Below are 25,267 nucleotides of genomic sequence, written 5' to 3'. Positions count from 1 at the left end.
CTCTGCCAGAAAGACCATCTATTCTTTCCTCCTCCCTTGCTGAAATCCAGCCAAGTGGGGAAGTGTTGGCTGACAAAGCCAACTGTGAAGAGGAAGTGACAGAGAAAGCTTGATGCCAGCGATGAGGTTTAGTCAGAAAAAGTAAGAGTGATAACCCTGACTCAAGTTCTCATGGGCCCTTTCACAGCAACAAGCTTATTTTCAAGGCTTACTGACAGTAAGTTTTGAGGCAATATAAACACAAATTACTGGACACCTCAGAAATATGTTTATGACTTGCTGATGCTTTATCTTACTCGCTTCATTTAACAAACAAATAAACTGCAGCCCACTATGATGACAGAGCCACCCCATGAAAACAAGTCAATGGTACAGGGTGTTGTCTCCAGCTAATGACAGATTCTCATTCTTTTAAGATAAATCATGGATGTTTTAAGGGAAAATATGTCCAAAAAGCCCCGACTTCAGCAAAGCCCACTCACCACACAGATGTTACCAAACTTGTCTGCTCCAGCCACAGTGTCGTAATCCAGGAGTGTTGCTGTAGTGACCCAGCGGGGATAAGTGTCATCAGCAAAGATAATGAGCTGGTTCTCATTCCTTTTGTAACGCACCCAGATGAAACTCTCCTGAACATCTGAAACAATCACTCTGTGCCCAATGGTTTGGATACCACAGATGTAGTTGGCAATGTGCTTTTGAGAGAGAAAGGACAAAACCGTAAGTACTTCAAACAGGGAAGTATAACACTACTCCAGCCGAAACACTCTTTTCCCCTGTGAACTACAGCTCACTCCCCACTTCCCATCATGTCCTCCAAAAATACCCTCATTTCTGCCATACTACAGTCCCACTCTAAATACACCATCAATACAAGGCAACCTAACATGCACCACATGGCATTCACAGCCTTCCCTGTATGATCACTGTCCAGAGAACAAGTGCTGCTGGTGAGACCGCGATTGGAGATGCCAGGACATCCCTACAAGCAGGCACTGCTTCCATGTCTCCTCACTACATGGTCATGGAAGGCCCAAGAAGGAAAGCTTCAATTTTTCATTTGAGTCATGTTTTAGGAAAAAAAACAAACTAACAAAACCACACACCAAAAAAAAAAAGCTCCTCTACAAGTTCCCAGTCTGTCTGTTAGCTTGCTGGAGTTCTTTTGTGTAGTAATGAGCTACTGGCACAGGTTCTGCAGCTTGCACGAGAGAGGGAGGAGCAGGCAATTAAGTTAGAAAATCACACACACTCTGCAATTTCTTTTCCTAAAGTACCAGAAATGCTCAGCAAGAAGAACCATCAATTTCAAGGAGAAAATCCCCTTTTCAACATTCTGGGGATCTGACGAGGTGGTCATATGCACCCTTCAGCTTCTGTCCCCCAGCTGCTGATCACCCAAACTAAGGAAATATTTCTGCAGTTCTCTTCTACCTCGCTAAGACCTCTCACATTTGCAGCAGACAAAGGAACAGTCTGTACAGACCCCTGCACACAGTCAGTAACAGCCTGCACTGAGCTAGGATAAAAAAGAACTTGTAGCACTACTGTCAGAAAGGTGATAAGAAAATGGTGTGTGTGTGGGATGCAGAGGGGCAGCACAACAGTCCAGTCTAGTCCAGCATTCCTCTGGATAGATGCACCCAGCAAGGCAAACACACAGCTCTGATGACCAAATAAACGGTTGGGCTGGAGTAGCAGCTAAACCCTGTGTTTCACTCTAGCCGCAAAGTATTACTTGCTCCAAACTGACAGCTCTGGTCAGGAACAGAAGGCAGTACCTTATTCTCACATTTCCGAAGCAGTTTCTTCTTGCCCAGGTCATACACACGCAGGAGCTTTCCAACTCCAATTAAGACTCGGCCTTGGAATGGAGCAATGGCTGCAGGGACCTCCTCCACAGGGGTCTAGAGAGGGAAGAGGAAGATTGTGAAATCCTCATCACTAAGAGTGCTAACCTTACATAAAACAGACCAGATACAGCTAATGGTATGGCTGAAGTTCAGTGGCCTCTACCAAGGCTTTCAATGTAAAAGGATAATAACAATATTTTTCTACAAGAGAGGCACCAGGTCAGTCCCTCACAGGCCTTCTGATAGCAGCAGATGTCACACACAGAGCTAAGAGAGCCATTGGCACTCACACATAACACACTGCCGGCAGCGCACCCTAACTGAAGCATAGGACTGCTGTAAGAACCCCATACTGGGCAGGCAGCAAAAGAAGAAGTCTGGTTGCCTCAAGTCTTAGTTTTAGTTTACATCCAACAGAAAAACTTTAGACTTTGCCTAAATCTACCCAGACTGTTTTTAAAGCAAGGCACAAATGTAATTCAGCCATCTGACATTGCCACCAAAGAAACTGTTAAATATGAAGAACTGCAGTGTGTCCACAATTTCAGTAACTCCATCAGGGTTACTGTCTGAAAAACGTCCCACAACTAATCAATCCAAAATGATCAGCCACAGCAGAGAAGAGATGCAGAGAGAGCATCCAGTTACAGCATTCCTAGCTTGGCTGCACTGGTTAAGAAAAGTTTATTTCACAACTTCAGCTCTGTCAACTTCCCAGTAGGTGTTCAGTGGCAGCAGAAAAGGCCGTGGTCCAGGACAGAACCCACTCACTGCATCAGGACTCTAGGAAATGAGTAAGCCACAACATTCCTTTCCATGTGTTCATGTGCTCAAATCTCAGCCATGCTGGAAGCATGTGGGAAGAACAGTAATTTTTCTGCTGAAACTTTTGCTGAAGCCCCCGAGACCTATCAAACAAGTTGGTCACTAATAATTTCTACACACAATCAAACAGCATCCAAGGAAGATGACAGTTCACAACAGCTGCACATGGTCAGCCAAGGACTGATAGTCTTAGCACTAGGGTTCAAGTAACCCAAGTATGAATTTGCTCTGTAAACAAGTGCTTAAGCAGCCCTCTGAGCTCATATTCCAGAAAGCAAACAGAGCCATTTCCCTCCCCTCCCTAACAGGGGTATGAAAAACACTGCTCCTTTCCAATTTACCCAATTAGATGGGTAAAATTTGGACTCTTGTGAGATCTGTGTTCAATTCTCAGTTCTGCAAAAGATGTACCAAATGATTTTGTAGGAGGCAGCTAATTTTCTCCAAGGCTGCTTCCAGTAACACCAGCATGATAATCTTGCCCAGGAGGCACCAAGTACTGCAATATTACTGCAGCACTAAGGCAAGTAAGAGCTACTCCAACACTCAGCCTGGAAATGATCCCATCACTCCCCATACCTTGTGCAGAAACTCCAGCTTCTCACCACTATTCACCAGCTTGTATGTGTAGACAAACCCTCCAGCAACTGAGCGTGGGTTCAGAATCAGGTCCTTGGCGACTCCCACCAGCACGTACCACTCATCACCAGTGTTGGAGAAGCGGCACACAGCCACGCTGGAAATGACAGGACACACCAGGACATCAGTGTCATCACCACACTAATGCTGCACACCTGGACTGGATTCCCTGACAGCACAACCTGCACCTGCCCAGCAGAGATTTGAGAGTCCAACCCTTCAACACTGACATTTCCTTTTAAGAGGTCATTTTTCCTCCTTGCAAAAATGTTTAACACAGATTTGTTCATTCTTCCACACTACGCTCTCCATATGTGTTCTAGCTGTCACGTATGCCCAAAGCATTTTATGTTTTCACAATGCCCAGTGTTACTTTACACTTTCACAGGCTGGACACTGCCTGGTGATGTGCAAAACTCTACTAGAAGCTATTTTTCAAAGGCTGTTCCCATCGGGACATAGACAAATAACTTTCCTCATCTTGCAGTGTTATTTCCTGCTCAGTAAATAGCTCAGGCAGGTTGGAAATGGCAGGTCAGCCTTTTGGACTAACATGACCTAACTCTACTTCGCCTGCTGAGGCACTTGCTATTCTTCATGGTTATTGTGTTGGTTTTTCCCTCCAGTCCTCTACCACTTCCCTTTCCATTTAATCTATCCTCAGTTTATCTGCATGAGAAGGAAAAGTAAGAGATAACAGCACATTCTCTTGTTCCAGCTCTCTTATCTGTCATTTACACCCCTGTGTTGTTCTTTAGGCACCGGGGTACAGCAACCACATATGGAGCACCACAAGCCCTTAATGCCACATGAGGACAAAATTAGAGTTGGAAGGGAAGGAAAGGCAAGACAAATCACCTCTGGAATTTCAAGTCTCTTGATAATATGTTCCATCTGGATTTTAGCTCAGTAACAGATAAGCAAAAGGACAAAACCACCTGAGACTCATCCAAGCAGGGACTTTTGTTGTATCTGGCAATGCTTCTTACCTGAAAGCAGCTTCATTCTGCTCCAGCTGGACCAGATCTAACGTATTTCCCTGGATGGGGTTCATCACTCTGATAACAGAGGCCCACTGACCATTCCCTGCCTTGGGAGCACCGAAGATGGACTCAGGAAGATTCTCATTCAGAAAGGCTGCAGCCATCTCTGCAGCCAGCTCCCTCTCATCCTCACCTGCAGCCTCCACCATCTCCTACAGCATTAAAGGACAGGAGAAAAGAACGGGTCAGTGATTTCCTTTCCCAGTATGCTGATGCTCTACATAGAATACAACCTCTCTGTTTGCCTAAGCCCAGGTATTCTGGGGCATTCTTCTGCCTATGAAGGCATAAAACCCATTAAGTCCCAAAGCTTCTACCCAGCCTGAGCTTATTCCCAGGGAGCCTCAACAGCTCAGAGCACGGCTGTGTCAGCTCTGCCCTGCCCCAGCGACAGTTGTCTGGGGAGCCGTTTCTCCAAATTAACAACCCTGGAAACAATCCTGAGAAGAAAATAAACAACCCACTGAAATGCAAGCATCCTCAACCAACCACAGAAACCCCACAGAACATGTTACACAAGCAGGACTGTCCTCCACTAGGGTGGTTTTTAAAATATGCCCTAAGAACACACAAAGGAAGGAACACTGGGACGTGGTGCATTCTGCTGAAATTTGTGTTTTGATCTCCACTCCTCTTCCAGTCTCTGCATTCACACAGGGCAGAAAGCCTTGCAGGTAATGGCAGCTGGGAACTAATGAGCAGAGAGCACTTCCAGCTGCCAAAGTCCCCTCTGGGGAACGGATGTACCTGTCCCCCAGCTCAATTACCTCAGCCATTTGCTGCTTCCTCTGTGCCTTGGTGGCCTCAGTATAAGCATTGTGGTCTGTCTCAATGATGATCAGGTTGTTGCTCTCTGGGTGAATGACAAATTTTCGGGGTGTGTACTGCAACGGGAAGGCAACCTGGTTGAACACTGCTCCCAGCTTCTCCAGTGCCAAAATCCTGGGGGACAAAGATGTGACATGTGTTGAACATGGCCTAAAAACAGCTGTCCATGAGAATGAAATGGGAGTGGAACTTTTTTTTTGTGAAACTGGCTAGTACTAGAGAGGAGTAGCACCTTTCTCAGGCCAGACAGCAACTAGCAAACAGCTCCAGAGAGCAGAGCAAAACGAACATCCTAAAATGGGAGCCCATGGTGTGAGACAGGTGTGTGCTGCAGCACGAGGTCTTTGAGGGCTCTTGCTGTCCCAGGATGCATTCTGACTGGTGCTGAAGCAAGTCTATCCCAAGAGGAACAAAGTGCACATGGAAGAAGGAAAGTGCACGTTTGGAGAACACATCATCTGAATCTAAATGCAATACTGACTTGGACATATAAATCAAATGCTCCTTAGAGGCACTTCAGTTAAAAAGAGTATGAAAAACGCAATGCCAGCTCTTTCTTCCTGTGACTTGCCAGCTGAAATGCCAGTTCTTCTGGCATTTGGGGTCTAAAAACCACAAGTCTTTCCAGAAAGAATGGCTCCTTTAAAAGCAATGAATGCTGTAATATTTCAATGAAGACAGATATGAAAAAAGTGCCTGTTCAAGTGCATACAGCACAGCATCTGACTTTGTCGTCCATTATTTTCATTTATCTTTTTAGTATCTCAGCTGAACTTTAAAAAAGGCAACAAACACATCCCTGTCATGCCTCTGGTTTCTGAAATCACGTGGTTTATTTCCTGTAAAGCAGCCAATTCAGATCACAAACCACAAGACCCTAATACATAACAGGTCTACATTTATTAAAAGCTTCCCTCTCTCAGGATCAGAGAATTGAAGAATAACTTGAATTACACTTATTTTAAAAAGATAGAAAATACAAATCTGAGAAGCACACTCCATTTATTTTTGACAGCATAACTTTCCTTAAATTGTCTGTTTTCTGAAACCCATCCAAGTGTTTCTACCAAATCATTATCCATAATAAAAAAATCTTTTTGAAGTCAAGTCACTTGAATGTAAGGTGGAATTCACCACTGCTTCACCTGCCTGGCATCCCACCCCACAAGCATTTGTGTTTCCCCTCTGATGCTTACCTCAATGTGTTTGTGGAGATGGCCACAATGCCCTCAGGGCACTGCTCAGAAGCAAAACCAGATGCAAACTCCAGTGTCTCATAAGACAGGGGAGTCAGGTGGAAGCGTGATTGATACGAATAACTAAGCCAGGAACGGCTTGACATGGCCAGCACCTGGGAAAGACAGGCAGCTAATTTGTTAGGTCTGGGAATGGAGGCAAGCTCACTTTATGCAACAGGAATGCATGTACAGTGCCCAACTCTTCCCCACTGGAACAACTGAATTCTTGTGGGTGGACCCCACCCAGCTCAGAAGACACCTGGAGAGACACTCCTTACTTTCAGCTTTCTCTGGAAATTGCATATGCCATGAAAAAGAACTTTAAAGCAATATAAATACAACAAATACTCCAACTGAGATGCACTGAAACTATTACCTGTAAAAGCCAAGATCTACAATACTGTCATCTCTTTTTTTTTTAATAGCTTGTTCTAATGGGAACCGGTTGTTTAAAATAAATATTTACTGCTTTGTCACAATCCAAGTGCTGTAGCACTCTTAGTGAAATTTACTAAAAATCATCACTAGCCTAAATCAAATTATGAGAAACAAAGGAAGCAGACTGACTTCCAAACTTTTCAGCTTTATACATTTGGCTAAATGAGTTTCAGTGCAACCTTAGTTTCTGCCTAAGTGACAACATCTGATCTCAAAGCAGAGAGAGATTATTCTCGGTTATTCTACAGGTATTTTCTGCTACAGCTGCAAAGCTCCTCATCTCCAAGTTACAGCTGGCAAGAGCAAGTTGAAGAGATTCACCCAGTGTACCTTAACACTACAGCAGAGCTCAGATTCCCAGATCCAGCTCCCTGTGCTGATCGGCAATATTTCTCAACTCTGAAGGTGTCATCCAAAAATGAGTCAAGCAGGGGGTGGCTGATTTCCCCAGTGCCACATCAGAAGGGCTGGAAATGGCACTTCTGATGAAACACATTCTTCCTTCTATGCCAAATCTTGCAGATATTTTCCTTGAACCATGTATGGCAGCTGTCCAGCCCTTGGCTGAGCTATTCTCAACATGCAAGGACACAACCATTTACTACATCAAGCATTCAAGGGTAAGTTTTCTGCACAGAGCTCTCTCCATCTCTGTGCACTACAGCAGGCAAGATGTGCCTCTCAGCCCAAGAACCTGCTCAGACCTCTCCAAGCACACTAAATACAGCCTATGGGTCAGATGAATCCTAGTTCAGAGAAGGCAGGGCAGCACTACACAGCAGTAAGGGGAATAAGAGCTAGGCTGGTTTTGAAAGAACAAGCTGCGAGCCAGGCAGCTCCATAATGAAGTCATTCTACTTCCCACCCTTACCCAGAGGGTCCTGCTGTGCTGCAGGGATGCTTCCCCACCCTGCCCACCCATAAGAAAATCTGGGATGTGGTGCCTGGGGAGTGGATCTGCACCCCTGCAAGAGCTCTCCTCCCTTACCGCCTCTTGGCCTTGCATTCGGACGCGGAAGAGTTTGACAGGCCGGGAGCCAAGGTATCTGGTCCTGGTGTCAGAGAGATCGCCTGTGACAGGGTCCAGGACGGTTCGCAGCAGCACACCGTTCTTGACAGCAGCAAAACAAGAAGATTCAGGTTGAAGGTAAGAAGTAACTTACTATGTGTATAATTCAAAACAACTGAGAAGCAGTTTCTGAAGAATTTAGCTGTTTGTTTTCCTAGCTGTCGGTACAACTCTCCCCTACAGCCAGACTTTTAATAGCAAAGAAAGCAGAGCTCCTGCACAGTTCTACAAGGCAGAAAGGACTGCCCCCAAAATAAAACACAGACTGAGAACTTTAGTATATCACATAAGCCATAAAAACCTGAGGGTGGATTCCAGATCCCCATCCCTCTTGGTACTAAGGATTTACCCAAAAACTCAGGCTCCTTAAAAAGAGATTGCATTCTGACATCAAACTTGAGGCATGTGGAAGAAGCTAAACTATGATGATTGTTTTTACCTCATGTTGAATTGTCAAAGATCAGAGAATCTGTAATGGATATAACAAAAAGCTGTGTAACAGCTAAATTATTAGAGCAGAGCCTCTGCTTGTGGGCAGTTACTTGTTTGATACTCTGCCCTACAGGCAGTTTTTAAAGAGCTGCTCAACATTTCACCCAGAAATATTTCTTAAAATATGCCTTCCTTCTTGAATGGGAAAAGCACAGTCTGTCCTACATAAAATCTGGTGTAATACACTGTCTTTTGACTAGTCTTTAGTCTAAAAATGTATGGGGAAACTCACACCTCTACAAAGTCACACAGTGAATTCCCCAGTCAGGGTTGTCAAACACATTGTAACAAAGAGGGAAGCCAGGCTTTGTTGCACTGCATGATGACAGGGCTATTTTAACAATCCAGCTTTCAAGCAAAAACTCAACACACGGCTGTCAGAACCAGGCAGGAACCATTCCCTCACCTGCAGTCCAATGTTCAGGTACAGAAAGCCAATGGAGCCCCTCTCTCCCAGCTCATCCTGCTTCTCTGTGCCACCCATCTCCACGATGCACAGTGACTCGGGCTGTGCGGGCAGCGCCTGCATACTCAGGGGCTGTAAACAATCCTGGGGGAAACGGAACAGAGGGACAACTCCAGTCAGCAAGGCTTGGCTTGGCAAGACAGGATTTAAGCTCCATCTATGGAGCTTAAAGATGCCCTTTTAGATCTTCCAGAAAGAAGTATTCACATTAAAAAAAAAAAAAAAAAAGAAAAAAAAAAAGGCACAACAGATGCTGGCACTATGCATTTTGACAAGCAGGAGTGGTAACTGCCTGGCCTTTAGAGAAGATAAACTGGATCCTTCCAAATTCTTCTAGCACCATTTGCTGCTATTTAGCATGGAGTGACCTGAGCAAAATTTTAGGTTACTACAACCAGCTTTGAACACCTCATCTGTTGCAGGGAGACAAATTGTAAGTTTGCTGCCAACTTGCTTGCAGAATGAGTCTGCTTTTAGTACAGGTATGAACAGGGAGATGAGAGGGGGAAACCCAAAAAAAAACCCACAAAAAAAAAAAAAAAAACAGTAGAAGAAAATTATTTTGTGACTTATCAGCTGAACTTCCAGAGGCACAAGTGATTCTCAATAAAACCAGAGTATCTGTTAAAGGGAAGGATCAAGGGCCATGCTTCCTCCCAACGAGCAGAGAAAAACCATGTTTGGATGGTTACAGTCCAAATCTGGAGGATCCTTCTGAAAATTTCAAACCAATGAAAGTGTAAAACCAGAGCAGCTACTCACTGAAGGGTCAAGTGAAATAATTCTGACAGTGTTGTCCACCAGTCCAACAGCAAGGAACCGCGAACGCTGCTCCCCAGGGGGAACATTGGCCAGGCTCATGCAAACGACATCGGCCGACATCTCCTTTCTCTCTGTGTACTCATTCAGCTGTCCCGACTAAGAAAGAAAAACATAAGACTCACCAATCAGATACTTTGTTTTAAAATTGTGATATTGTTTATATAACAAAACAAAAACATTGTTTAAAAACAATTTATTCACCCATACCTCACTCTTCCAAACTCATTCACAACATTAACACACATACCGGGTCCATCTCAAAGTAAACCAGTTCTCCTCCAGTCAGTGCTATCACTACTTGTCTTTGGTTCACAGCACATTTTACAATGGTTTTCTTCCCTGGTGTCTTCCATTCATTTACTCTCTTATCTGCTCGGATGTGCCGGATCCCATCTGGATAAACCTGAAGGAAAACAAAAAACGTCACATCAATTCTGTATTTACCATCTTTTCACTCCCCTTTCACTGGTGGTTCTGACTCAGCAGAAGCCAAAGGCAAGAACTGCTCCTGGCAGCCAGTGATCCATCAACTATGCACCAGGCTGAACCAGCAGGACAATACTTGCCAGCTGGGAGAACTGCATCCTTCAACCACAGCAAGGAACTACTGAAGGAGATTAGGACCATTTTGAACTCATCCAGTTTCACTTTGCAAGATATAAAAAGGGAAAGGCTGAATCAGCATCATTCTCTGCCAATCAGCATCTTTAGATATGTGTTGCACTACTGCAGAAATCACATCTGTGCAGCAAGCTGAGAGTGGCAGACAGTAGATGTAAGAAGCAGCTTTCCATTACCTGTACCAAAGCATCATCACCAAGAAGAGAGCAGGACAAGGTCGGTGTAGTACCCAGGAATCCAGAGTCAGTCACTTCTTCTACAGTCTCTCCAATAGACAGCACCAGGGTGGCATTTACGAAGGACACAATAATGTAGGCATCAAATTCATCTGGTCAAGGGAGACAGGGAAAAAAAAGAGTGCAGATTTAGTAAATGCAAGGCTTTCCAACACAATCAGCAGTCTGACAAATGTCTAGCAGTTACTTTTCAGCAGAATTCCTGTGATAATTACAGCTGCTGACACTATTGCACAAGTTCGCTCTAGGACATGCTGTCCAAAAGCCAGCCACTGCCGGACTCCAAACAATGCAAGACCGAGCCAGGGATCAAACCATGATCCAGATCCACAATCAATTCACAATATTCTGGGTTCTGGCAAGCAAGGTTCTTGTACATTTTTTTTCAAAGAATGCTCAAGTTCTCGAAGCCTTTGAGACAGTTGTTTTCCCTCACCTAAGGAGCTGAATCCAGATTTAACACCCAACAAAGTCAAACTACATATTCTACTCCAAGAATTTGAACATAAGGAATCTATCTGCAGAAACCACAACACAGACATTGCACACAGGAGGTTGCAGGACCACAATCTCTATCTAGCAGCCACACAATAAAAGGCTGCAGAGAACAATTAGTGTGCATTGCAGCAGAATTCAGGGTTAAACCTGCTCTACCCTCCTCCAGAAGCTCAACTGGTTTCCATTTACACTGTGAGAGTCTCCTGGGATAAGAAACAATTAAATTTTTAAGATAGTTGCAATACTGTCATTTATTCCAATAGAAGTAAAGGTCAGTGTTTTCTCTATTATCTCCAGTACTGGCTTCTCCCAAAGGGGACAGCGTGGGAGACTCCTGTAGCTTGGGCATGGAGGAGCTATGCTAATCAAAATAATCTTAAGAGCCCATTTGGAAATAGGGCAACTTTGTGGGAAATGAGGGTAGTAGGACTGGGTAAAGCAAAAATCCCAGTTTACTGCTCTCTGCTTTCACTCTGTAGAAAGCAATAGGTCTTAAGAGGGGAAGAGGACAATCTCATTAAAAGAGAATAACAAAAGCAACAGAAACAATGAAGTCTATTGGGAAATGGAGCCAGGAGCCTTGGAAGAGAAATAAGATTGCCTCAGAGAAGCAACTCCACTTCTACTGCTGTTATCATGCAGCTGCTATTTCTTAAAAAGAAAATTCCTCATTTTAACCCAACTCAACCCAAAACTCAGACTTGGGCACCACAGCATACCTAGTGGAGGTGAAGGCATAAGAGTTGTCAGTTTCTGCCCTTGAAAGGAGATTCTCCATAATTTTCAAACATAGGAGACATGGAGAAGTGGCTAATAACTTTAACAGAAAAGGAAAATAAAGGAGTCTCACTGGGATGGAAACGGGATACCACAAAATACAATGCAGAAGCTTAAAGAACTCGAGCTGGGTTAACCAAAACAAATGCTTCAAGAACTAATAATCCTTTTCTATCCACCCTGTTTAGATGGAAGCATTGCCAAACCTGCTGTGTCACGTTTATAACAAAAAGTTCTTACATACAGTTGAAAATATGCAAGTGAAAAATTAAAAAAACCCAATAATTCTTCTCTGCAACATCTGGTACACAGACCACAGCTCTGATCAAACTGAAGAGTTCTATGTAACTAAAGCAATTTCAACACAAGTCTGTGGCATAAACACTGTTACTACTCTATTAACTGCTCACAGCCTGTAACCTCCAACAGCTCCAAAACAAACAGGAATTGGTCCATTTGGGGAAATGAGAAAGCAAGAACTGATTCTGCAGAGAGAGCTCCATCAGTAACACCAACGACTTGAATGCTTGGCTAAACAGGAGAATTCCTCCAACATTAACAGCAGACGATAAGAGTTCAGCAATACACACTTACACACTGCTTATTTTCTACACAGCAGCTTCTCCTACTTACACAAATTTTTCAACACCAGAAGCCTACAAGAATTCCTCGATCACGGAGTTTCTAGCAGTTCACAGGCTAAGCATTTGATTCATAAATATCCCATAGACAGGATGTTCTAAGAATTCCATTTCAAAGACCATTGTTGCTTTCCAAATTACTTCAGAGCTGCTGCCTTCCTCCCTGGGGGCTGTCAATTCTCATGATAAACCACTGTGTCCCAGCAGGAGGTTTAAGCATGTGATTTGGAATAGGACAAAGAACTCCCATCTGAAACCAAAACAGATTCCCTTAGTCCTACTCTAAACAAAAACTCATTCCTACCTCTTAATACTTTTTTAGCTCTTTCTTTCCATTGGCTTACATTTATATTAGAGCATGCCTTTAAGTCTGTGTCAGTAATAGTGACAAGTGCATTTTTACTTGAAGTCTGTTTTGCTTAATGACTCTCTGCTGGAGCTTTTGAAATAATTCTGGTAAATCAGACCTTTTAAGTCAGTGAATAAGACACATTCATCTAGGTTCAAACAATACAATTTTGGTTTAGAAAATATAGCAGTCTAGTTGAAATTAAGGGGAATAAATCCCTAGGGCACACTGAGAAGTGTTCTCAGTTAGAAAAGAAGATCTACAGATTTTAATATGAAAAGATGTCTACTTAGCTCTGCACAATCCCATGCAAAACATCAGGCTCCTGAGTTTTGAACAGATAGACATCATTTTGTGTGCAGACACAAGACTTCAGAGATGCTTATTACTGTTCTAATTGCACCTTTCATCATCTCCTTTCAGTGAGTAACAGAGACATTTTAATGCCTCTGAAGAGCCACAGCTGGACTCATTCTCCTACACACGCACTCTAAGTTTTCTGCAGCTTCATGCAAACATCACAACCAGTTATGAAAACATGACATTTCAGTCCATGAACTCTACACCACTGTGCTTTTTATTATTTATCATGGATTCAGTTTGAGTTAGTCCATGAGAATTCCATTCTTATGTGCCAGTCCAGTCCTGACAGTTTTCTCACACTCTGCAGCATCTCAATTTGCACTGATACAAATGTAGTCATCACGAGCTCAGAAGAGTTCAGTGAGCAAACTGGTGAGCAGAGTCAGAGCTCAGGATCACTCTCAGTTAACAGACTCTGAGGGGATGACAGCACATTTTCCTGGGCTTCTGTTTACTACTGCATGGCAACTCTGCAGCGCTGACTCACTGCACACTGCTCCTCCAGCAAGAGTGCCAGGTAGGGAGTGCTGATTCCTAGCTCCCAGCTCCCATCTGTCAACACAGCAGAGCACACACCTACACCCACAGATAATTCAACTGGAATAGTTTGGTGCAAATCCTACCCACTTCTGCATCACAGGGAGATGAATCCCATAACCACAGGACATTCCCATGCCAGCAATACCTAGAAATGCTCCAAGCACACTTGATCTTTTTCTCTTGTAGGTCTGTACAAAGCAGCTGGAAGCCTAATCTTGGTCTACAAGAGAGCTGAAAATATCCCTAAACCACACACATCCAATTTTAGCAAGAACTGACTGTCTCACAGAGACACAGCTGATTGTTTTGCTTCCCAAGGACTGCAAGATGGACTGGGATCTGCTTTCTACTCCTCAGCTACTCAACTTCAAAGGCAACAATCTTCAACTACACACCAGTTTCTAGAATTTGTTTACTGAAGTGCTTAGCATAAATGTAGCCCCATGCTGTTGGGATTCTCTGTGGTAAACCTGTGGTACTGTACAGTAGCCCCTAGCAGTAGGTACACACCTGTGGTGATCAGCACCTCCACCACCAGCCACCTGTGGAAGAAAAGAAAAGGCTTGGTATTGGTAGTGAGTATCACCACGTACCAGCCAAGGTTAGTATTTGCTTTGAAGACTGCAGACCTGGGTGTTTCCTACAGAGGCCTTGCAGCACACACACACTGCAACATCAAGGCAGAGCTGGGCAACCCCACACTACCAACTGAGCCCTCAAGGGCACTTTAAAGATTACATACATGTTTGAAAATGTTCTGCACTCTTTCTGATTAAAACCCACTAAAATAATTTCTGAATTCCAAGAGCTGGAACTTGGGAATCAGTTTCACAGAACTATAAACTGTATTCAGCGAGTAGCACAGCTTAACAACCACAGATTCCAGCCTTTCTGAATCACGGAGATGATCATGCTGAAACCTGGAAAATCTGGAAGATGGAAAGAAGAGGAGGCAATGAGACTGGTCCGCTTCCTGCAGATCAATAGTCCTTCACCTCCTGAAAAGTCTAAGTCTTCTTCTGGAACTCCAAGAGAAAAGATTTTAAAACTGTAAGGTGATGTCAGAAGCCTCCAGTCCTCAGAGGGAGAAAATCTTACCAACTTCTTTTACAGAATGCTGGAGAAAAGGTTTCTAAGAAACTGAAATGCCTCTTTTCAGAAAACCATTTTTTTTAAATATGAACCGTGGAAATATTTTCCTTTTGACCCATTTATTTCTCAGGGACATGAAGGCACTCTATTCTCAAAGTTCCTTCCTTGTTGCTTAAGGAGTACATGAATCTCAGGACATGAGCACAGGAATTCATGGCAGGTCTTACATGGCAAGGTAAATCCCAAGTGCAGGATTTGAAATTCCCACAGGGTTACTGGTTCCCTGGAAGACACACTACTCTGCTTAAATACAAGGTATCACATCACCATAGCAGGCTAAGGCCTCTATTGCGACAATCTGGCCTTTCTGGATCCCATGTATAAATCTAGGGAAATCTTTGTAAGAGTTAAACAAAGCACTGCTTGGGAAATAATCCCTGAGACTGCCAGCACCCAGAACAGATTCCCTACAAGCTTTTTAGGTGTTTCTGTGCAATTCTGCTCTCACCATAAAGAGAACAGCAGAAGGTACTACTTTTCCTCTTGTACATTAGTAATAGTAAGGCTATTATTTCAGATCATGAAATAAAAAAAAAACCCAACAACCAACCAAACCCCAATCCAGTATATTCTGCCAACCTGAAATCTTAATCTTCCTGGAATCACAAACCTTCTACACACTGCTGGCTTTTCAATTGAGAGCATGTCCTAGTCCAGAGTGGTGTTTTCACAGATATGCACAGAAGGAAGTAATAAAATACAGACACTGTTGCTGATTTATCATCTTTGTTCCATAATTTTTATCCCACTCTCTCACAAAGAGCTGATTATTGCAGTTGTCAACACACATATGAAGAATAGTGAGTACACTCCAACAAGAAGAATAGTTGTTGCCTGCTGATGTTTGAGCAAGAACTTATGGGCAAAAACTTATGGGAAGTGGTTATGCATGAGAAGTTCAGCAGCTTCAGGCTGCAAATGTACAGCTGACACAGCATACTGGGTGATGGTGCAGCTGCAGGCAGCTGCTTCTTTATCAAAAGGAAGCGTGACAATACGAGGGGCCCAGAGGGTGGGTGGCTTCTAAAGACAAGCAGGTGGCTGCTGACTCAAATCACAATTTCTGAGGATGGCACACAAGCATCACACAGCACCATTCCTATCTCCTTGGACAGAAAACCATAAAACAACAACAAACAAAACAAACACAAAACCATTATGACCTCCCTGTGCTTCAGGAAAATACCGCATACCTTCAACATGTCTCCTCACAGTCCATACAGCATTGGGGTTACCAGGCAGCTCTGAGACGGCCATTTCAGATACCTAAGAGTAAACAGGAAGAAGATTCTTTTGCAAACAGATGTTTAGACTTACTAGAGTAAGCAATCAAACCACAAGCAGTTTTTACGCTTTCCCACAACTGGGCAGGAAAGCTAACAATTCCCAACTCTGACGCTCTCAGCTCATGCCAGATGTGCTACAGGGCAAAATATGGTCAGGAATGATATGGCAAAATTATTGCTCTGGATGATCAGCTTTAAAACAAGGTCATCCACCCCCAGCAGAGATCAGCAGCAGCGAGCAGACACCAGGAATGTTCCAGCTCAATACACTCAAGTATTAGAAGAGACAAAGTGCAGGTTTTGTTGAAGTCAAGTAAACAAAAAGCCTTTTAGACTGTAAGAATAAACAATACAACCCTTCTATTCCTCAAGAAGCAAGAGAAAATAGCTCTCCAGACTACAGTAAAAGGAGAATCCCCTCATTTCAGCTACTTTATTTCAAGGATTTCCTCACACTGCTCTCATCTCTCAGGTTTTTCTTCTAAAGTGCTGGATGTCTTACCTCAAGTCCATGTCTTAAAACCCTCAGGGATGACCTGGGCCCCCGACCACAAGCCACATACAACTGGGGTGTGTCTTCATTGGCCAAATCTGCTATCTGTGTGGACAAAAAGTGTCAAAACAACATCCATGGAATGAGAAAATAAAACTATACATATATATATATATATATATATATCACACTACTATTTTAAGAATGTTTTTTCAAACACCAAAAGCTGTGGAGATGCCATGGGGTGTTCCAGCTGCTGTCCTGAATGTTAAGTTTTACCAAAACTCTTTGCAAACAGCTGGTCTGATGGTCAACAGAGAAGCATCACAGAATCAATGGCTGATAACCTGTTCAGATATGTATTTATTGCCACAGGAATCAAATCTACCAGGCCAATTACCAATCTCAGGCAGCTGTCTGAGAACTCTGCAGATTTGCCTTTCTATGAGTCTTTACCTGGAACAGTATTTCTGGAAACCTGGAATAACACAGCTGGTGACTCCACTTACACGTGTGGTAAACAGGAACTTGCTGATGGCAACATACCTGACAACACAGAATAGGAGACAAACTGTCCAACTCATCCACCAACACCAGGTTCTTCAGAGGTCGAGGCTGAAAAAAGAATGTGTCTCCTTCCTCAAGAGGCATGGCAGAGGAAAACTCTGGCTCCTCATCATCGTCCCCCAGGTGAGCTATCTGGTACAGGTAACTTGAGACAGAAAAAAGAGTGTCAGCATGTTCAGAGCTCATGTAGCCTTCTTTAAGTAAGGCTTAAACAGTTATTCAGGTAGTGGGGAAGAAAGAAATCCAACTCTACATTATTCAGTTACTAATATTTGGCTTCAAGGATTGTCTTCTGGGTGACAAAATATTTGAAAATAATCAGAGGCCTGCAAAGAAAAAAAACCTAAAACCCACAAACAAGAAACCCCCCCACAACCTCCCAGCTTCAGCCCTTCACATTTGCAGCTATCACTGGCAAGGTATCCCAGAGTTTCAGTATTTTGTTTACCCTTAAGCCTTTTAGACATTCTTGTGTTTAAGCCAAAGCAGCAACTGACAGCTGAGGCCAAAAGCAAGGCCAATGGCTAGGACTTCAACTCCACAGTTATCTATTTTATTGGAATATTCTCATCTTTTTAATCATACTATTTTTAACCACATTCCCTATTCCAATTTATGAGCCCAAATAACACATCAAATAAAACTTCAGAGAAGAAAAAAAAAACACCACAAAAAACCCAAAACAAAACAAAAAACCCACAGAAAGACAGACTGAGTTACTTCCTGGTCTTAATAAAGCCCGAATATGGCTTCCTCAATTCAGATTCGGTCCAGCAAACTGGTTGGGGCTCCCTCAGGTGGCTGACTGCAGATACACTCACGAAAATCTCCATTCATGTGAATCCCTCCCTCAGACACAGTTAAGCTACTCTTTGAAGGTGTGCATGATCCTTTAGAGTACTCAGAAGTCCAAAAATGAATGAAGAGAAAGCCCTCAAGTATACATCCAATAAGGAAAGGAACACAGCTACTAATAAGAAATCCTATTTACTTCTGAGTGGGCCATACACACAAAAATGCAAACCTATCAACAAAACTAATTGAAAAGATAATTCATCCAGATATGTGATGAACCCTACACAAACAGCAAGTGCTCAATTCTTCCAAAATCTGCTGCAACAGCAAGTAACCTTTTGTTCTCTGCACTTCATCATCTAATCTAAATTAAAACAACAAGAAAATTCCCCAATTCATAGTCTAATCCAACTGTTCTTCTCAAGCCCTCTGAACAAAGCACTAATTTACCCATTAAATTAGAGGTGTTGTCTTTCTATGCACAGTAAGTTCAAGGGTCAGCCTGCAGGCCTGAACAGAACCACTCTGTTTCAGGGGAAAAACACTGATGTAAAATTGTTTACTCACTGGTTTCCAAATTCAGATGCCACAAAGAGAAACCCTGTTTTCAGCACACACATCGCAGCAGCAACAGGAACAGTGTCAAAGTACTTCAGTCGAATCTCTGTTACCTGAAAGCAGATGAAGATGTGACTGTGATGGTAAAGTACTGGAGCTCCATGTGTGTGATTTAATAACAAACATCTGCCTAGCTATCTTCTCCAAAGAAATTAACAAGAGCAGGCCAAGTTTAACACATCAGTAGTTTGGGGCACCAGGTTATAAATCACAAAATCCAACAAACTATTTGAACATACAAGCCAGGCTGCCTGTTTTAGTCCCAGACTTTCTGCCTTTTGTAACACTGAGTCAATTTGGAAAACAAAAGCTGTAAAAATAGCAAGCTGCCAAAGAAAAAAGAAATTTGCCTCACTGAACACCATCAATTCTCCAGCATTAGAAAAACAACTGTCCTGAGCAAATTTACGAATTTGATATGGTCACAACAGCTGTTGGTGAAACATCCAAGAATAATCTTCAGGCACTTGAACATCACAGAATCATGCAGTATTCCAAGTTGGAAGGGACCGACAAGGATTATCCAGTCCAACTCCCAGCTCTGCAAAGAGCAACCCCAAAAATCACACCATGTGTCTGTCATTGTCCAAACACTCCTTGAACTCTGGCAGGCTTGGTGCCTGCTACACAATCATCAAATATGATATGTACCAAATATGACATGTTTAGATGGAGAAATTAACATTCAACATTTACTCAAAAAACCCAACTAATCACACTGCAGCAGAGAACTTTTCAGAGCAGAATACTAAAACAAGCAACAGCAAGCCACTGCAAGACTGTTATTTCAACTCACAGACTAGCTACGCCAAGTTAGCTACCTCAGCTTGCAAAAATATTGATTGTAGCATGTTAACACTCAATTAAGAGACTAGAGGGTACTTGCTGAAATCCAGGGAAGCTAAATTCCACAGAATAAGTTACTGAAATATTCTCCAGGAGGTTCATGGACCACTGTTTACATCTTTTAAAAAAAGACCACCTCTAGAACATTTTAAGTATGCTCAAGTGACTGCAGTTTAATCCTCACAGGATTTTGCAAACCTTGCACAGTGTCTCTTTATGAGTAATACCCACAGTGGTGACCAGCGTTAACTGTATTACAAATCACATAAAGCACGTTCCCTTACACAGTTAAACTCACAACAGTAAATATGTATCACCTTAGAGAAAGCAATTGTTTAAGGAACTCCTCTCAATTAATGCTTCTGCATTCATGAGATGCTTACCATGTCTTCATCAGTCTCCAGAGTAATTTTGAAAATGTCTCCCTGCTCTGTCTGGGCCAGGAAGAAGAACATGGACTTGGTCTTATGTGTAGCAGAGCAGACAAAGATCATACCCCTCTCTGGGTCATCCAAGTCATTCTGTCAGGAAAGACAGTGGAGGTCATTAGTGGAATTACCTGACAAGCACAGAGGTGATTTCACTGACTGAAGTATTTCCATTTCACAGGTGCCTTAAGAGCTCACAGCATGCAAGAAGGTTTTTAACACAAAGCACATCCCTTTGTTACACCCGTAGTCATCCTTGGTACATCTCTGCCCCAAAAGAAAATACAGGTGTGGGACACTGTGCCACAGCTCTCCAGGCAATTCTCATATATCAAAGCCAAAACCACAGGAAAGGGCTGTAACCCATACACACCTGGTTTTGAGCACCTTGGCAGGTGTTCAAAGCACTGCATTCCTAATACCAAAGGGAGAGGAAGCATCCTTAGATGCAACAGGGCAGCTGTTGAATTCACCTGCATCTACAATTGCCACCGTTCAGCACCTCAAGTAATCCTATCTTGCACTGACAGTGCTGCCTGATCAGAGTCTTTGGAGTATCTCCAGTATAAATCTCAGAGAAGAGACATGAACCACACTCATCACTTCAGGCTACGCCCACCTCCATCCTCCCTCCCAGATAACACACCACCAGTGAGGCAGATAAGCCAACAAGTTTTTAACTCCTTTTTTCTTACTTTAAAACCTTCCTGATGCCCTTAATCTTGAAAGGCAAATTCTAAGCATTCATAATCTTAAAAAATTCTCACCCGTCTCCTGGGAATTGGGCATCTGATATCAGGCTGGTCACCAAAGTTTTTGTAAGTAATATAGTTTTCAGAACAGATCAGCACCCCACTGGGGCCATCAGAACCACCAGGAACTGAAAGAAAATTATTAGGAGAAAAGCCTTTAGCACAGATCTGGCTGGTTGCCTGCAGAACATTTGGTTTTCTTTAAAGCAACATAGTTTCCAACACTCTCCATCACCCTGCATATATGAATCTGCTCTTCTCGAAAAGACCAAACACTGAGTACAGCTGCCTGTGCCACCATGAGAAAAGGGCAGATGGAACCAGGGGATCTGGAAGGATGAAGTTTCTGACAAATCGCTTAGGTTTTATCCTTCCTGGCTTATTCTTGTCTACAAAGCAATGACACACACAAAATACCACACCAGCAACTTGTCAGATAAACAAAACCCTTGGGTTTCTGGCATGTTTGCTTGTAGAAAAATCCATCAGATGGATTAGCATCTTTAGTTAATAGAAGCATTCTGAAACCATACTTTGTGATCTCAGTGTAACATATCAAAAAGATTCAACACAATACCTCGTGTCTGTCTGACAGCTGCCTACAGGAGATGCAACAGGGCAAGCATACAAAGATGCTCTCCTAGCTCAGCACCTTTTGTGCTTGGAGAGGAACCTGCAGCAGTTTCCCTGGTTGAAGGTGTTGTATTGGCCTTGCATCCAACCCCTCCAAGTGGGCTTTTAGTCCATGGATTCATCTACTGCCTATAGCTGATGGAATCCCATTAAAGAGAGTAAAACAGCACCTACACATTAACTAAAACGAAGTCCTTTTGCACTGCTACCAGCTAATTTCAGGAGCCCTCTCAAACTGCAGCTGCTTCTATGAATACTTGTGTAGTTCCACATGTAAACCACCCCTCATTACCTGACTGCAAGGTCAATTGATTTATACTAATGGCTCAGACCACAACTGAAACAACTCCTAAGATGTAAAGAGTATTGACTGTGTTTTCCCGGGGAATGGGAACCAAGCAGACCCATGCAAAAACTACTCTGTGGCTGGTACCTGTTATGAGGAAGTTGCCATGCTCTTCCAGGGGCTCACTGTATTTCCTGACAACATGATTCAAACCCAAGTCCAATTCATAAAATGTCAATGTCTGCTGTGTGTTGGCTGCAGCTTCACCTGTTGGATCGTTGTCTGCTTCCTAAAACAGAACACGTCAAGGTGTCTTTGAAAAAAAGGATTAAAAGGAGGAGCAAAGCTGATGTGTTGGGAAACAGTTTTGAGTAACAATGGAATTGGAGGCCAAAAGACTCGCTGGAAGCTGCAAAAGAGAAGTTCAGACCAAGAAAACAGGCATATTTTCAGCTGAAAAGCAAAAAGAATCAATCACCAAGACAGAAGAGACTTGCCCATTCTCATTAAGGCAAGACAAAAAGCCAGTAAGCCTGTAAAAAATTAACACTGTCCCAGACAGCAGAAGCAGCCAATGTTCCTCAGTGACAGATGAAGAACAGAATAGGAACAACAAAGCTCAAAAGACAGCAAAGGAAAATGATGCTCTTCTCACCTCATAATCCATTTCCAGACAAGCAAACATTGGGTTTTCAAACCCCACATCAACTCCCACCACATGGTAGACCAAGGTATTGGCCTTGTGGGCTTCCAGTGGGGAGGAAATGGTGAGTCGAGCAGCAGCATCTCTGTTCAGGATATACACCAGCTTCTGCTTTTCAATGGCACCTGCAAGAAAGGACAACAGCACGTGAAGCCCATTACTTGATAATCAAATCTGACCATACCTGCAGCCCAAAATCGAGTTGTAACTTGGAAAGAGATTATCAGCACTACTTCAGCTGAAGTTCACCACTGGTGTTTATCTCTGTGCCACCAATTAACCTCGAAGCCTCATTTTAAATCTTTCAGACTGCAAGCACAAAATGACAACTTCAGCCCTTTAAAGCCAAAGCCTGACCCTTTGAAGTACATTCACCTGTCCCAATATTCCAACCACAGTGGCTTGAGGCATATCTACTCACTCTTCTTACCACACAAGAGATGACAGACTGCAAGGAAGCAAAGACAAACAGAAAGAAGCATCCAGATGTTCTGCTATTTAAAGCCAGTTAGTATGACAACTTCTCCACAGAAATATTTTAACTAAGAAAATGTATACTTGCCTGACACACAGTATCCACAACATAAAAAATACCACTCAAATATTGACATGAATGGCTCAACTGTAACTGTGCTACTTTCTCATCCAGAAAAACCAGACGTGTTAGAAAAGAAATAATATTCTTTATTGCTATTCCTAGTATACTGGTAAACTACCATCAGCACTGCAGAGAGCTGCCTTCAGCAAACTGAGAAAGTTCCATACACCTTGTGCTAAATCTTACAAAAAAAAAATCTCCTATGTGTCCTTCTACCTGTGAAGCCTGATCAGAAATGCATCTGTCTGTCTCCACGAGACATCTCAGAGAAGAGACATGAACTCAGAACATCATTTCAGGCCATGGGAACTGACTGGCTACACTGTAGCACTGACACCTGCAGTCCCATCCTCTCTCCCATACATCACACCTCAGGGCTCTGTGCACTGCTAAGCAAACTGATCAACTGATCTCCTTCCAACTTGTTTTGGTTTAGCATTACAATTCATTTGTACAATTCCACCAGCATCAAGGAACAATTCTAAATGCCTGCGTTCTCCTTGACACAGCTCACAGCCTAAAACAACTATAAATATATTATAATTCCAATTATACCTGGCAGAAACCTGCTCCAAAATAAATATCCACAAGAAGATAATAATAATAAGAACACAAGCTGACAGAGAGACTTACTGATCATGACGGCGCGGCCCTTTGGGTCCACAGCCAAGTACTGGCCTGGAACGATTCTGCGACATCCACTCTTGCCAAAGGTTTCCTGGTGGATCTTCTCAAAGACGTTCTTGGAGGGCTGGTACTCCAGAATGACAATGCGCCCCGAATCGCTGCCCACCACGATGTAGTCCTTGGTCCCCCCCGTCAGCCTGAAGGCCATGAGGGACCGGATGACTCCAAACACTTCCACTGTCAGCAGAGTGTGAACCTTCCCTGTGTTGGGATCAGGGCGGAGTAACTCCAGGATCTTGCCCCGGGAAACAACAATTTCTTGTTGTTTTGTTCCTGAAGAACCCAAAACGTGAGCACAAGTCAGCAACAGAACATGCAACACACAACTTCAACAAGCGCTACAAGGTAGGAAGGGGAAATTTCCAAATGCCAAATTTAGGATTACCATGGAGAAACTTAAAGAAACTTATTCACCAAATTATGTACAACCATTGTTTGAACATCAGAAAATTGGTCAAAATAGTAAACTAAACCTATAGACAAATTAGATTGATAAATAATCAAGCCAAACTTCTCTCAATCTATCCACAAGCTACCACAGCTCAAGTAACACTCAAGAGCAAATGATAACATACCAGCAAAAAAATCCCAGAGGGACAAAAGCAATCTGGTACCAAAAAAAAAACCTGAAGCCAAGACATGCGGAGGGAGGAGAAAAAATTACCTGAGAAATTGCCATGGATAGCAAAGCTAATGCCTGTGGCACGCTGCAACGTTAGGTTGTACAGAAACATGTTGGCAACGGATTTACTTCAGCTTATCGTAGCTCTGGTAATTCTGCAACAAGTAACACAAAATAATAAACTTCTCAAAAGCAAAGCCTTTCATCCAGCAGAGAGAACCCTGCCCTCCCATGCGTGCACGGATCACTTTACAGCAGAGCCCGACGGCCACCCCGCTATTTGCTATTTATTAGCGCGACGAGGCAAAAGGCTCTCCCAAGGTGTCCGGGTGCCGAGCGCCAGCTGAACTCCTTTCTGCCGGGCGGCTGAGCAGGACTTCCAGTCATTACTGCTAATTAGTCACGGCTTTAGCTTTTCAGGAACCAAACACAATGAGGGAAGCCCTCCGGGATCCCCGCGCCGTTACACGTCTCTGACGCCGCCGTTTCATTGAACACGAGTGCAGCCACCCGCAGCTGCTCAGGGCCGACTCCTCTCCCTGAGGCTGAGGCGGAAGGGAACCTCAGCACCAACCAGCCGCCCCGGGCCAGGGAAACCGGCCCTCAGCCTTGCCGAAGCCCCGGCAGGGCACGGGGCCAGCACCTCCCCGCGCTCTGCGGAACGCTCGTCCCGGGAACCGGCCACAGGTCACTGCCCGGCCCGGCCGCCCTTACCCGGCCCAGGCCCCGAGGGGTCCGCGATGCTCCCCCTCCACAAACCAGGGCCCCGTTCCTGGCGCGGAGCCGCCGCCGGGCGGGCAGAGCTGCGCTCACCGTGCGGATGGCGGCGGATGCTGCTCCGGCCTAGGCGGGCGCGCCGCCGGCCTCCTCCGCCATCAGCGCCGCGCCTGCGCGCTGCCCTCCCGCGCCTTCTCCACTGGGCTTTCCGCCTGTCCGGCGCGCGCGCGCGCCGTGTGGCGAGGGAGGTTGCCCAATGGGGTGCCTGAATGATCGCGGCGCTATGGCAGCTGCTCCCTGCACCAAGAGCCCCCTCAAGAAAACCCTCAGCCTCCTTCTAGCATGG

The 25,267-nt window shown here is 43.9% G+C and overlaps 1 protein-coding gene and 2 non-coding genes across 4 annotated transcripts in view; all 3 read right to left on the bottom strand.

Annotated features, from left to right (window-relative positions):
• SF3B3 (splicing factor 3b subunit 3) overlaps positions 1-25,106 on the bottom strand; it is a 28,973-nt gene extending 3,867 nt beyond the window's left edge. Inside the window, exons 1-22 of one of the 2 annotated variants that reach the window (XM_053987580.1) lie at positions 25,018-25,106; positions 24,247-24,359; positions 23,529-23,855; positions 22,250-22,422; positions 21,742-21,883; positions 20,691-20,803; positions 19,879-20,016; positions 18,599-18,702; positions 17,216-17,381; positions 16,679-16,774; positions 16,084-16,156; positions 10,511-10,662; positions 9,961-10,116; positions 9,654-9,809; positions 8,832-8,975; positions 7,853-7,975; positions 6,385-6,539; positions 5,128-5,302; positions 4,307-4,512; positions 3,258-3,414; positions 1,782-1,907; positions 483-695 (exon numbers count right to left, since the gene is read on the bottom strand). In XM_053987580.1, the coding sequence (XP_053843555.1) occupies positions 483-695; positions 1,782-1,907; positions 3,258-3,414; positions 4,307-4,512; positions 5,128-5,302; positions 6,385-6,539; positions 7,853-7,975; positions 8,832-8,975; positions 9,654-9,809; positions 9,961-10,116; positions 10,511-10,662; positions 16,084-16,156; positions 16,679-16,774; positions 17,216-17,381; positions 18,599-18,702; positions 19,879-20,016; positions 20,691-20,803; positions 21,742-21,883; positions 22,250-22,422; positions 23,529-23,855; positions 24,247-24,316 (3,165 nt within the window). In that variant the 5' untranslated portion in view covers positions 24,317-24,359; positions 25,018-25,106. The other variant, XM_053987581.1, reaches the window with a different exon arrangement.
• LOC128813092 (small nucleolar RNA SNORD111) lies at positions 20,456-20,535 on the bottom strand. The gene has a single exon (XR_008438912.1). It is a non-coding gene; the product is annotated as a small nucleolar RNA SNORD111 (small nucleolar RNA).
• LOC128813089 (small nucleolar RNA SNORD111) lies at positions 23,117-23,198 on the bottom strand. Its single transcript, XR_008438909.1, has one exon. It is a non-coding gene; the product is annotated as a small nucleolar RNA SNORD111 (small nucleolar RNA).
• Positions 25,107-25,267: the final 161 nt, after the last annotated feature.

This window comes from Vidua macroura, chromosome 11 (assembly GCF_024509145.1).
Source record: "Vidua macroura isolate BioBank_ID:100142 chromosome 11, ASM2450914v1, whole genome shotgun sequence".
Taxonomy (NCBI): Eukaryota; Metazoa; Chordata; class Aves; order Passeriformes; family Viduidae; genus Vidua; species Vidua macroura.
Note: the sequence above shows the minus strand (reverse complement) of the source record. Positions and strands in the feature narration are given on the sequence as shown.